We start from the raw sequence: 13,411 nt of genomic DNA on the forward strand, positions 1-13,411 counted from the left end.
TTCATCATAACATTTAGAGACGTACAAATATACAGGAAAAATAAACATATACAGTGAGGGGGATAAAGGGGTGGGTGGGGGGGGGGGGTGAAGACATTTCAGAGGGGTGACTTACCCAGATACACTTGGATAAAGGGGTGGGGGGGGGGGGGTGAAGACATTTCAGAGGGGTGACTTACCCAGATACACTTGGATAAAGGGGTGGGGGGGGGGGTGAAGACATTTCAGAGGGGTGACTTACCCAGATACACTTGGATAAAGGGGTGGGGGGGGGGGGGGTGAAGACATTTCAGAGGGGTGACTTACCCAGATACACTTGGATAAAGGGGTGGGGGGGGGGGGGTGAAGACATTTCAGAGGGGTGACTTACCCAGATACACTTGGATAAAGGGGTGGGGGGGGGGGGTGAAGACATTTCAGAGGGGTGACTTACCCAGATACACTTGGATAAAGGGGTGGGGGGGGGGGGGTGAAGACATTTCAGAGGGGTGACTTACCCAGATACACTTGGATAAAGGGGTGGGGGGGGGGGTGAAGACATTTCAGAGGGGTGACTTACCCAGATACACTTGGATAAAGGGGTGGGGGGGGGGTGAAGACATTTCAGAGGGGTGACTTACCCAGATACACTTGGATAAAGGGGTGGGGGGGGGGTGAAGACATTTCAGAGGGGTGACTTACCCAGATACACTTGGATAAAGGGGTGGGGGGGGGGGGGTGAAGACATTTCAGAGGGGTGACTTACCCAGATACACTTGGATAAAGGGGTGGGGGGGGGGGGTGAAGACATTTCAGAGGGGTGACTTACCCAGATACACTTGGATAAAGGGGTGGGGGGGGGGGGTGAAGACATTTCAGAGGGGTGACTTACCCAGATACACTTGGATAAAGGGGTGGGGGGGGGGGTGAAGACATTTCAGAGGGGTGACTTACCCAGATACACTTGGATAAAGGGGTGGGGGGGGGGGGTGAAGACATTTCAGAGGGGTGACTTACCCAGATACACTTGGATAAAGGGGTGGGGGGGGGGGGGTGAAGACATTTCAGAGGGGTGACTTACCCAGATACACTTGGATAAAGGGGTGGGGGGGGGGGGGTGAAGACATTTCAGAGGGGTGACTTACCCAGATACACTTGGATAAAGGGGTGGGGGGGGGGGGGGGTGAAGACATTTCAGAGGGGTGACTTACCCAGATACACTTGGATAAAGGGGTGGGGGGGGGGGGGTGAAGACATTTCAGAGGGGTGACTTACCCAGATACACTTGGATAAAGGGGTGGGGGGGGGGGGGTGAAGACATTTCAGAGGGGTGACTTACCCAGATACACTTGGATAAAGGGGTGGGGGGGGGGGGGTGAAGACATTTCAGAGGGGTGACTTACCCAGATACACTTGGATAAAGGGGTGGGGGGGGGGGGTGAAGACATTTCAGAGGGGTGACTTACCCAGATACACTTGGATAAAGGGGTGGGGGGGGGGGGGTGAAGACATTTCAGAGGGGTGACTTACCCAGATACACTTGGATAAAGGGGTGGGGGGGGGGGGGTGAAGACATTTCAGAGGGGTGACTTACCCAGATACACTTGGATAAAGGGGTGGGGGGGGGGGTGAAGACATTTCAGAGGGGTGACTTACCCAGATACACTTGGATAAAGGGGTGGGGGGGGGGGGGGGTGAAGACATTTCAGAGGGGTGACTTACCCAGATACACTTGGATAAAGGGGTGGGGGGGGGGGGGGGTGAAGACATTTCAGAGGGGTGACTTACCCAGATACACTTGGATAAAGGGGTGGGGGGGGGGGGTGAAGACATTTCAGAGGGGTGACTTACCCAGATACACTTGGATAAAGGGGTGGGGGGGGGGGGGGGTGAAGACATTTCAGAGGGGTGACTTACCCAGATACACTTGGATAAAGGGGTGGGGGGGGGGGGTGAAGACATTTCAGAGGGGTGACTTACCCAGATACACTTGGATAAAGGGGTGGGGGGGGGGGGGTGAAGACATTTCAGAGGGGTGACTTACCCAGATACACTTGGATAAAGGGGTGGGGGGGGGGGTGAAGACATTTCAGAGGGGTGACTTACCCAGATACACTTGGATAAAGGGGTGGGGGGGGGGGGGTGAAGACATTTCAGAGGGGTGACTTACAGTGGTGGAAAAAGTACTCAATTGTTTTACTTAAGTAGAAGTACGAATACTGCAATTTAGAAGTACTTCGTTACAAGTACAAGTACGGAATTGAAAATGTACTTGAGTAAAAGTACAAAAGTATCAGAATCAAAATGTACTTAAAGTACTAAAAGTAAAAGTACTCATATTACAGAATGGCCCATTTCACAGATTCAAAATGTGTACAAAATCTATTGAAAATAGCCGTTCTACATGCTCACAATGCGTCGCGTTGCGACGCATTGTGAGCTTGTAGATCGGCTATTTTCAAATTGCCAAAATGTATAGCATTGAAGTGGTTAATGTGTGTTTTCTAATCAAAATTAAAATCTCCAAAGTAACTAGTAACTAAATATTTCAAATAATTGTAGTGAAGTAAAAGTACAAATTTTGTCTCTGAGATGTAGTGGAGTAGAAGTAAAAGTATTGGAAATTGGAAATACTCAAGTACAAATACCTCAAAATTGTACTTAAGTACAGTACTTAAGTAAAAGTACTTAGTTACTTTACACCACTGGTGACTTACCCAGATACACTTGCAGACCTCCAGCATGATGTTGCCTTTGGGGTCCGTCTTGATGTACATTCTGTTGCCAACGATAAAAACGACTGGAGACAAAAAAAAAAAAAAAAAAAACGTTAATCCCTCTTTTCACTGCAGTTCTTTGGACAGCTCTGTAGTTTTTTATTCTGGAAAATGATAGTATATGAAAGTAGAAGGAACTCACGCAGAGCCACCACCATGAGGGCTGCAGGGACCCCGAAGGCCAGAGGATAGCACTCCCTCTTGGTGTGAATGCCACACTCCTGGGCTGGAGAACACAACGCATGCACGCACGCACGCACGCACGCGCACGCACGCACACGCACGCACACGCACACACACGCACAGTCGCACACGCACACACACAGTTGTGTTAGCACATGGCCGTGGAAAGATATTTACAGTAGGAGGTGCTGAACGTTTAGTAGGGGGTGCGCAAAATGCACGCGCACAGCGCATTTTCAGGCAGAAAAGTGGCTTTTACTTTCCCTCTCCACACGCGTGAGCAAAGTGACACAGGCAATGAACAAGGATAAGGCGCATATTTATTAGGCCTAGTAACAGAAATCTGTTTTGATTAAAATTATTATTATTTTCCCCCTCCTGTCCTGGGGGGAGGGGGTGCTCCAGCCCCCCCAGCACCCCTACTTCCCTCAGCCTTGTGTTAGCATGTATGATGACTGCTTGGTTGCTTGTTGAGTTCTACATTCATCAACTCTAACCTGGCTTGAACATGATTCTCTTACGCACCACCAAAGATACCCATACGGTATGTACCTGTCAAATACTTCCTTAATGAATATCAACAAAGTCCACGATCACAACACCAGAGGGAGTTCGCCAAACCACGTGCAACCCAGATTCGGCACAAACAAAGGATTTACACTTTTAGGAAGTGTAAATTTGTACGTCTTTAAATATTCAGATTTTTCTGTTTTTTTATCCTCGTAGCAGTTTTTGCATTGACCTGTACTTTTGTTTGAAGTGCACCCATTCTACATACTGTGAATATAAATGTCAATCAAATCAACCAAGACCTCACTCTTATACGCCTATAGTGTAACCATAACCCAAACATCAGCCATATACTCCTAAAAGTATTCCGTTTAAAGTCCCTATCACCACGAAAATATCCCCACGTTCCCATATTTCTATTATCTTTGTATCCTTAAGTAAGGGTTTGATTTGTGACAGAAAAACAGTCCTATATATACTTTGTCATAATGATGAATAGTGCAAATAGCCGATCTACATAATTCAACGTTTGCCTGTTATCTATCCTAATGGTACCAACATCAATACAGCATGGAATTGTGGACAAATCTTGTCTAACGACAATAAAATATTCGTTAGTTTTGGATCTGAGGGGCTAAATCTCATCAAATCTTCAAGTCTTAACACATTCTGGAACGGGAACCCCTTTTGGTGTTTTAACTAAGCATTATGTTATACTTCTACAAGCTCATAGCGCGCCACCGAGTGGCGCGCTATGAGCTTGTAGGTCTGCTATTTTTGAAAAATCGTAAAAATGCGCCACAAATCTGTGAATATATATATTCTTTCAGAGCGAACATTTTTCTTATTTCGACGTCAGGCCTAAATGGGTTAACACCGGCTACTACTATACTTTGGGTCCTTACCTCTCAGGATACCATCCTTATGAGAAGACGGTGGAAATGGATTGGGCATGTAATACGTAGAGAACAAGACAACATCACCAAAACTGCACTTAACTGGACACCAGAGGGCAAACGCAAAAGAGGCCGACCCAAGAACACATGGCGTAGGACAGTGGAGGGAGAGTTGAAGACCCTGCATCACACCTGGGGATCTATAAAGACGCTGGCCCAGGACAGACTGAAGTGGAGATCCTTTGTTGCTGCCCTACATGCCAGCCGGCATAAAGGGCAGTAAGTAAGTAAGTTACCTCTCAGGAAGGGGGTGATGATGGTGGACAGCAGACCTTACCTCTCAGGAAGGGGGTGATGATGGTGGACCTTACCTCTCAGGAAGGGGGTGATGATGGTGGACAGCAGACCTTACCTCTCAGGAAGGGGGTGATGATGGTGGACCTTACCTCTCAGGAAGGGGGTGATGATGGTGGACAGCAGACTTCCAGCGTTGATGGACAGATAGAAGATGGAGAAGAAGGTTCCTCTCTGCTTCTCCTGTCGGACACGGGGAGGGAAACAGAGGCTTTAGAAAGCAGACAGAGTCTAGCAGTGGGCGTGGGTTTCTGGCACCACTGAAAAATCTGACATTCATTTTTCCCCCCATAGAGATTTACACAAATATTTACATCAATTAATTTTAAGCCTAAATCATAAATCATATTATCATATCATATCATATGGCCTATGGCGAGTACAGAATTCATTCCATATGTTGATCTGACCCACCCATGCCAAAGCGCCAGCGCTCGCCCAGCAGTCAAGCCGTCACCCAGGCGGATGCTTGCATGTGACATCGCCCTTCAGGGCGTGGTCACGTGCACGCATCCGCCGTCTCCGCATGCATTTCCAGCTAGTACTGTACGTATACAGTACAGCAGGGGTTCTCAACCTGTGGGTCGCGACCCCTCGGGGGGTCGCCAAATTATTTTAGGGGGTCCCCAACATTTTTTCCAAAAAAAAAAAAAAAAAAATCTATTTTCACGATTTTTCAAAAATAGCAGACCTACAAGCTCGTAGCGCGCCACTCGGTGGCGCACTATGAGCTTGTAGATCTGCTATTTTTCAATAGCTAAATTATAACAATGCTTAAAACACTAAAAGGGGTTCCCGCCCAAAATGGTTTAAGGTTATTGTAGCAGTCAATTTATATTGGGGGTCGGGAGGGGGCGGGGCGGGGGTCCCGAGACATTGCCAAAGCATTTCCGGGGGTCCCCGGCCAAAAACGTTGAGAACCCCTGCAGTACAGCACAATGAACACATACAGTATGTTTATGCAATAGTACTTTGAACATCAAAAGTCTGTAGGAGTTCAAAAGACAACAAGCAATGGAAGTGCAAAGTACAATTATTGTCTACTCTAGTTATCTGCCAGTTTCGCTTTAGCAGATAAAGCTAAAGCAGTTTTCAGATCAAATCAAGGACGATATAATCAATTAACCAATTGCTGAAGATGGCAAAAGACAGTTTTATTGATTCAATCAATGTACTGCTTGGACCTGGTAGCCTTGATAATAGAAGAAATATCTGCTGTTAAATAAATATAGGGTTTAAGTGGTTAATTGAACCATTTGTCCAGAGTTACGTAATGGCAACCTTCCAGTGATCATCAGTGCTGTCCGCGGCCTTGAACCGACGTCGTAAAGACGTAAAGCAACAGAGACACGCTGTGCTACAGGTGCTACTGATAACTCTGTGTGTGTGTGTGTGTGTGTGTGTGTGTGTGTGTGTGTGTGTGTGTGTGTGTGTGCGTGCGTGCGTGCGTGCGTGCGTGCGTGCGTGCGTGCGTGTGTGCGTGCGTGCGTGCGTGCGTGTGTGTGTGCGTGTGTGGTGCTGTCACTGATTGTTAATAAACAACAGCTTTGGAATGAATACCTGACAGCAGTGCTGACTCAAAGCATGTGCTTCTGATAAGTGTGTGTGTGTGTGTGTGTGTGTGTGTGTGTGTGTGTGTGTGTGTGTGTGTGTGTGTGTGTGTGTGTGTGTGTGTGTGTGTGTGTGTGTGTGTGTGTGTGTGTGTGTCAGTGTGTGATAGAGAAAGATAGAGTGAGGCAGAGGGTGACCGAGAGAAACACCTGTACCCGTGCGCCAGTATGTTTGCACGTGTGTATGCACGTGCAAATCGGAGCATCTATCTATGCATGATGTGTGTGTGTGCATGTGCTGTGCATGGCGGGGCCCGGGGGAGCGCATGGGAACTGGTATACAAGAGGTAGGCGACTCTGTTATTCTCGCGCCAGTTCCCGTGCGTTTGTGTCGCCTCTACTAACACATTCCCGGCTAGACTTAACCTATTTAGGCCTCACATCGAAATTTAAAAAATATAAATATAAATAATGTTTTTTTTTCTGAAAAACCTCATGTTTCTGTATCAGTGGTTCTCAATATTTCATGTCAAGCACCCCAAAAATGATATGTAATTGGCCGCCGACCCCCATCTGAATATATGTTTTGTTCCAGGGACCCCCCCCAGAAGCTTTGAGTTAAAGACTGAAACTCTGAAAGAATATATATTCAAAGATTTGAAGCACATTTTCACAATTTTTCAAAAATAGAAGACCTACAAGCTCATGAGCTTGTAGGTCTGCTATTTTTCAATAGCTAAAGTATAACATAATGCTTAAAACACCAAAAGGGGTTCCTGCCCAAAATGGGTGAATTAATGAATTAATTGCCCCTTTCAACCCTTATTTTGAAGAGCCAAATACCCGGATGTTATAACGCCATAATGGTGTGTGTGTTGTCTTGACCAGTTGTTGTTGTCCCGACCAATCACAGCGCCGGCTGTCGGCCGCTGAATAAACCTTGTTTTGACCAGAAACGACAATCCTGGCGCCGAATTGGACATAAGCGATTGAAAGCAGCACATTGAACGCACGTAGATGCGCGCGCAATCTAAGATGGCGCGCTCCAGTGTCACACTCGACACCTCGATGCTAATGTGAGTATAGGCTATCGACTCGAGCGGATCAAAACATGGATAAAAACATACCTTATCTGAATCGATTTATGGGTTTCGCGGGCGGCCAGACTAAACCCAAATAACATGTTACAAGTTACGCGAATGGCGCTTTATGGGCTAACTGCCACCCTATAGGTGATGGCCTATGTGGCCTATATAATATAGATGCACCAGTGCTGTGCGTGCGTGCGTGCGTGCGTGCGTGCGTGCGTGCGTGCGTGCGTGCGTGCGTGCGTGCGGTGAACTCACCTGATGGTCTTCAAACTGGTCTCCACCGAAGGCGGCCACGCAGGGCTTGATGCCTCCTGTTCCCAGAGCGATGAGGAACAGACCCACCATGGACAGGGCCCTGGGGGAAAATAGTATAAAATATACATCTAAAATACATCTATTTTAGGAAATATCTACGCCTTTTCCAGTACGATAAAATGTGACTTAAATCATGAATGACAACTTTTTTGTTTTGTTTCTTTTCAACCAAGGTTCATGATTTAGGTTGTCATCAGAGAAAGTAAGAGATGAGTGTTTATTTTTTTAAATTTGGTGCTTTCTTTAGTTTTAACGATTTTAGGGGGATACTAGCGGGCTCCCATACTGTGTTGTAGTCTCAATGAAGGGACGTGCGTGCGCCTTAATACGTGCACTCACTAATTAACCAAGCAGTGGGACACATCTTTATGGGTCCCTTCATTCAGTGGGACACATCTTGATGGGTCCCTTCATTCTTTGTTTCCCACATTTCGTTTCTAGTCGTTATTATTTCAACACATTTTCAAGAAACATTCCCCAAATAGAAAGCAAAGATTTACATGAACTAAAAACAAAAATTCAATGATTCTTTTGAGTAATTTCACAAAGAAGTGAAACAAAAATCAAAGACATTCCATGAATTAGAAAACAAATGTTTTAAGAAGTAGTGAAAATAGCCGATCTACAAGCTCACAACGCGGCGGGAAGCGTCGCGTTGTGAGCTTGTAGATCGGCTATTTTCACTAGTTTGGGTTCCCCCGGGGGACGAAACGTCTGAATCTCTGTTTTGGGGTCACGGGGCTACATAGTTTTAGGGTCCCCCGGGGGACGAAACGTCTGAATCTCTGTTTTGGGGTCACGGGGCTACATAGTTTTAGGGTCCCCCGGGGGGGGGGGGCGAAACGTCTAAATCTCTGTTTTGGGCTCACGGGGCTACATAGTTTTAGGGTCCCCCGGGGGGGGCGAAACGTCTAAATCTCTGTTTTGGGGTCACGGGGCTACATAGTTTTAGGGTCCCCCGGGGGGGGGGCGAAACGTCTAAATCTCTGTTTTGGGGTCACGGGGCTACATAGTTTTAGGGTCCCCCGGGGGGGGCGAAACGTCTAAATCTCTGTTTTGGGCTCACGGGGCTACATAGTTTTAGGGTCCCCCGGGGGGGGCGAAACGTCTAAATCTCTGTTTTGGGCTCACGGGGCTACATAGTTTTAGGGTCCCCCGGGGGGGGCGAAACGTCTAAATCTCTGTTTTGGGCTCACGGGGCTACATAGTTTTAGGGTCCCCCGGGGGGGGCGAAACGTCTGAATCTCTGTTTTGGGCTCACGGGGCTACATAGTTTTAGGGTCCCCCGGGGGGGGCGAAACGTCTGAATCTCTGTTTTGGGCTCACGGGGCTACATAGTTTTAGGGTTCCCCGGGGCGGGCGAAACGTCCCCCGGGGGGGGGGGGGGGGGGGGGGGCGAAACGTCTAAATCTCTGTTTTGGGCTCACGGGGCTACATAGTTTTAGGGTCCCCCGGGGGGGGCGAAACGTCCCCCCGGGGGGGTGGGGGGGGGGGGGGGGGGGGCGAAACGTCTAAATCTCTGTTTTGGCGTCACGGGGCTACATAGTTTTAGGGTCCCCCGGGGGGGGCGAAACGTCCCCCGGGGGGGGGGGGGGGGGGGGGGGGGCGAAACGTCTAAATCTCTGTTTTGGGCTCACGGGGCTACATAGTTTTAGGGTCCCCCGGGGGGGGCGAAACGTCTGAATCTCTGTTTTGGGCTCACGGGGCTACATAGTTTTAGGGTTCCCCGGGGCGGGCGAAACGTCCCCCGGGGGGGGGGGGGGGGGGGGGCGAAACGTCTAAATCTCTGTTTTGGGCTCACGGGGCTACATAGTTTTAGGGTCCCCCGGGGGGGGCGAAACGTCCCCCCGGGGGGGTGGGGGGGGGGGGGGGGGGCGAAACGTCTAAATCTCTGTTTTGGCGTCACGGGGCTACATAGTTTTAGGGTCCCCCGGGGGGGGCGAAACGTCCCCCGGGGGGGGGGGGGGGGGGGGGCGAAACGTCTAAATCTCTGTTTTGGGCTCACGGGGCTACATAGTTTTAGGGTCCCCCGGGGGGGGCGAAACGTCTGAATCTCTGTTTTGGGCTCACGGGGCTACATAGTTTTAGGGTCCCCCGGGGGGGGCGAAACGTCTGAATCTCTGTTTTGGGCTCACGGGGCTACATAGTTTTAGGGTTCCCCGGGGCGGGCGAAACGTCCCCCGGGGGGGGGGGGGGGGGGGGGGCGAAACGTCTAAATCTCTGTTTTGGGCTCACGGGGCTACATAGTTTTAGGGTCCCCCGGGGGGGGCGAAACGTCCCCCCGGGGGGGTGGGGGGGGGGGGGGGGGGCGAAACGTCTAAATCTCTGTTTTGGCGTCACGGGGCTACATAGTTTTAGGGTCCCCCGGGGGGGGCGAAACGTCCCCCGGGGGGGGGGGGGGGGGGGGGGCGAAACGTCTAAATCTCTGTTTTGGGCTCACGGGGCTACATAGTTTTAGGGTCCCCCCGGGGGGGGCGAAACGTCTGAATCTCTGTTTTGGGCTCACGGGGCTACATAGTTTTAGGGTTCCCCGGGGCGGGCGAAACGTCCCCCCGGGGGGGTGGGGGGGGGGGGGCGAAACGTCCCCCCGGGGGGGTGGGGGGGGGGGGGGGGGGCGAAACGTCTAAATCTCTGTTTTGGGCTCACGGGGCTACATAGTTGGTGAACCACTGCCTCGTGGCGTGTTTCTCAACTCACACGTGGAAGGTCATGTTGTCGGGCACGCCGTCCTTGTTGTGGTCCGTGATGTCGTGTATGGCGCTCACCGCCATGACGACCTGTCCCGCAGTGTACACGATGGACAGGTAGACAATGGTCCTGCACAGGGGAGAGAGGAGGAGGAGGAACATCATCATCATCATGTTTCGACCGCCGTCGAGATCTCGGATTTCACGATGCCACGCCAGACTTCCCGGTCCTTCATTGCCATCCCCCAGTTCCTGCTTTACTGATGCATGTGTCCCTACTATAGCGATGACATCAGGGAACGACAGTTTTCTACCTCTGGTCTGCTTTGAGGCAGGACTCCAGAGAAGAAGGGAAGATATAACCTCATTGTCAGCTCTGTATAGCAGTGGCCGGCAAACTGTGTTCTTCTGGATCGGACTAGTGAAGAAACACGGGGAAGGTTGCCGTATATTAGAGAAGTCGATGGGTGGCTCTTCCAAGAGAGATTTTGCGCTCTCATTAGAAGGCGGATGTAAGTGCCATCCAGCCGTTTCTCTAATTTCTTTGTACCTATGTAAATGGTAAATGGTGCATTTATATAGCGCCTTAATCCAGGGCGCTTTACATACAGTATACATTCACCCATTTACACACCGATGGCGACGCAAACCATGCAAGGCACCAACCAGCACATCGGGAGCAATTAGTTCAGTTTCTTGCTCAAGGACACTTCGACACTAACTCTGGGGGAGCCCGGGTTCCAGCCACTCTACCTGACTCTGGGGGAGCCCGGGTTCCAGCCACTCTACCTGACTCTGGGGGAGCCCGGGTTCCAAAGATTTGCGCCACATTTTCACAATTTTTCAAAAATAGCAGATCTACAAGCTCATAGCGCGGGTGCCGCGCTATGAGCTTGCATATCTGCTATTTTTCAACAGCTAAAGTAAAACATAATGCTTAAAACACCAAAAAGGGTTCCCGCCCATGGGCTAAGTAAAGAAATGGAGTACTTTTTTCACCACCACCGATATGTTGTACAACTCTCACGGGTAGAACACAACGTGCCGTCAGGCAGAGAGGCGGAGCCTCAGGCAGAGAGGCGGAGCCATATTAATTTGTACTCAGGTGAGACTAGAGTCCTACATTAGGCACAGTATGACACAGCTGTACTGACTAAGGTAAATACATTGATAAGAAGAGGTTTATTAAGGACACACAGACGGATTCGGTTCAAAGATTATTTTGTTTAGATAAAGAAAGGTTTTTATATCATTCAACATCCTCTCCTCAAGCATGTAGTATTGAGGCTACTTAATTTGATTTATTTTATACTGATCTGATTGATGTCTTTCTTGATTATAGCGTGTATGTATGTATGCGTGTGTTGTAGTTATTTGCAAAGATATATATTTTTGAGTGGTGTAAACCACTCCTACAACTGGCTTTTGTGTGCAGAAAAAAATGAGCATGGTTGCTATGTTCAAAATAATTTCTGACGTAATTAAATCACACCCGGGTGAACTGGATGACCGTAGCAACCATGGTCATTTTCTCTGCACAAAAAAAGCCAGTTGTGAAATCACATCCAGGTGTGATTTCATTACGTCAGATCAGAGCTGATCAGGCTATATAATACCTTACCTTATATAATACCTCACATCGGACAAAAACTCCAGCTGAATCAACTTCATGGTCACAAATCATCACATCAGAAGACGAGTCTACCTAGCCAAAGATCTTTAATGTCAGACATTACGTCAGACCACAGCTGATCATAGTATATAAAACCTTACACCACTCAGTTCACACGGGTGTGATTTTTTATTATATTAACTCATTCAGGACGGGAACCCCTTTTGGGGTTCATGTTGCTACAGTATGTTTGTACAGTATATACCAGCATGACATTTTTGTAATGTTTTAATATAAATTTGAAGTATTTCCAGAAAACTTTTGTTTTTAGAATCGACCTCAGGTCTAAAGGGGTTTTGAAGTGCATTAACTTGCATGTTGCATAACCTTCACTGTCAAATATTGTGGATTATCTTTACGATATACACTGTATGTGATAAGATATTATATCCAGTAGGCGTCTAATTACTTATTAATAGAGTACTTCTATTAGAATTGCATAATGGCAGTGCATGTCTTTTTGTCTTTTTTTTTTATTTAAATTTTTATCCCAGGATTTTGCAACCCACTTTTTTCACCCAGTGCCAATTATCTAATGTAATCCTGGGCGCTACACTTCCTCTGCCAACCTGGGGGGGGGGGGGGGGGGGGGGGGGGCAGCGGACTGACCTCATGCCTCCTTCTATGCATGAGGAGTCCAAGCTGCTTCTTTTCACCTGACAGGGGGGAATTTCCCTGGCCGGACGTAGCGCGTGGAAGGAACACGTTATTCCGACCAGTTCCTTTCCCCTCCATCAGGCGCCCCGGATGGCCAGGGGGAGGTAGTTTTAGAGACCAGGATTACTGCATGTTTTTGTGAGGGTACCTACCCTAGGAGACACGGGGAGAACATGCAAACTCCACACAGAAAGGCCCTTTCGCCAACCCCGCCTCGGGTATGGGCACTGATGAAGCGGAGGAGGGAACAAGCCCCCAGCGCCCACAGCGTCCCCAGCGGGAATCGAACCCAGGACCTTCTAGCTGTGAGGCGACAGCACTACCGACTGTGCCACCGTGCCCCAGTGCATGTCTTCTTGAACCAAAACACTTGCCGTTGGCGCCCGCTGGCCTAGCGGTCCAGGCACATGCCACATGTAGACTCTGGCCTGACGTGTTCGAGTCCTGCTCATGACGGCCTTTTGCTGCATGTCTCTCCCTGTCTCTATCTTTCCTGTCTATATTCAGTTGTAAAAATAATGATAATAATAATAAAACAAGAAATGATGACATAGTAATATTTGTCAGGTAAAACAAGCGCCGTGCACCTCAAACCCTTAGATCTCCATATATGGATATATGTCAGAAGAACCTGTTCTGACATTACATACAGTATGTTGATCCTTCCCCCTTCCATCCTTCCTCTTCGATGTCTCCCTTTTGACTGAAACCTGTCCATTCAAACTCTAGATCAGGGGTTC

General features: G+C 48.9%; 1 protein-coding gene across 1 annotated transcript in view; it reads right to left on the bottom strand.

Annotated features, from left to right (window-relative positions):
- LOC306917172 (solute carrier family 15 member 1-like) overlaps positions 1–13,411 on the bottom strand; it is a gene marked incomplete at its 5' end in the record, with an annotated part of 43,825 nt that overhangs the window by 28,153 nt on the left and 2,261 nt on the right. The window contains 6 exons of the mRNA XM_079495305.1: positions 2,697–2,779; positions 2,899–2,982; positions 4,792–4,882; positions 7,596–7,695; positions 10,353–10,472; positions 12,999–13,062. Coding sequence (XP_079351431.1) covers positions 2,697–2,779; positions 2,899–2,982; positions 4,792–4,882; positions 7,596–7,695; positions 10,353–10,472; positions 12,999–13,062 — 542 coding nt within the window. The remainder of the gene's footprint in view (positions 1–2,696; positions 2,780–2,898; positions 2,983–4,791; positions 4,883–7,595; positions 7,696–10,352; positions 10,473–12,998; positions 13,063–13,411) is intronic.

The sequence above is a fragment of the Electrona antarctica genome (genome assembly GCF_951216825.1).
Source record: "Electrona antarctica genome assembly, chromosome: 24".
NCBI lineage: Eukaryota > Metazoa > Chordata > Actinopteri > Myctophiformes > Myctophidae > Electrona > Electrona antarctica.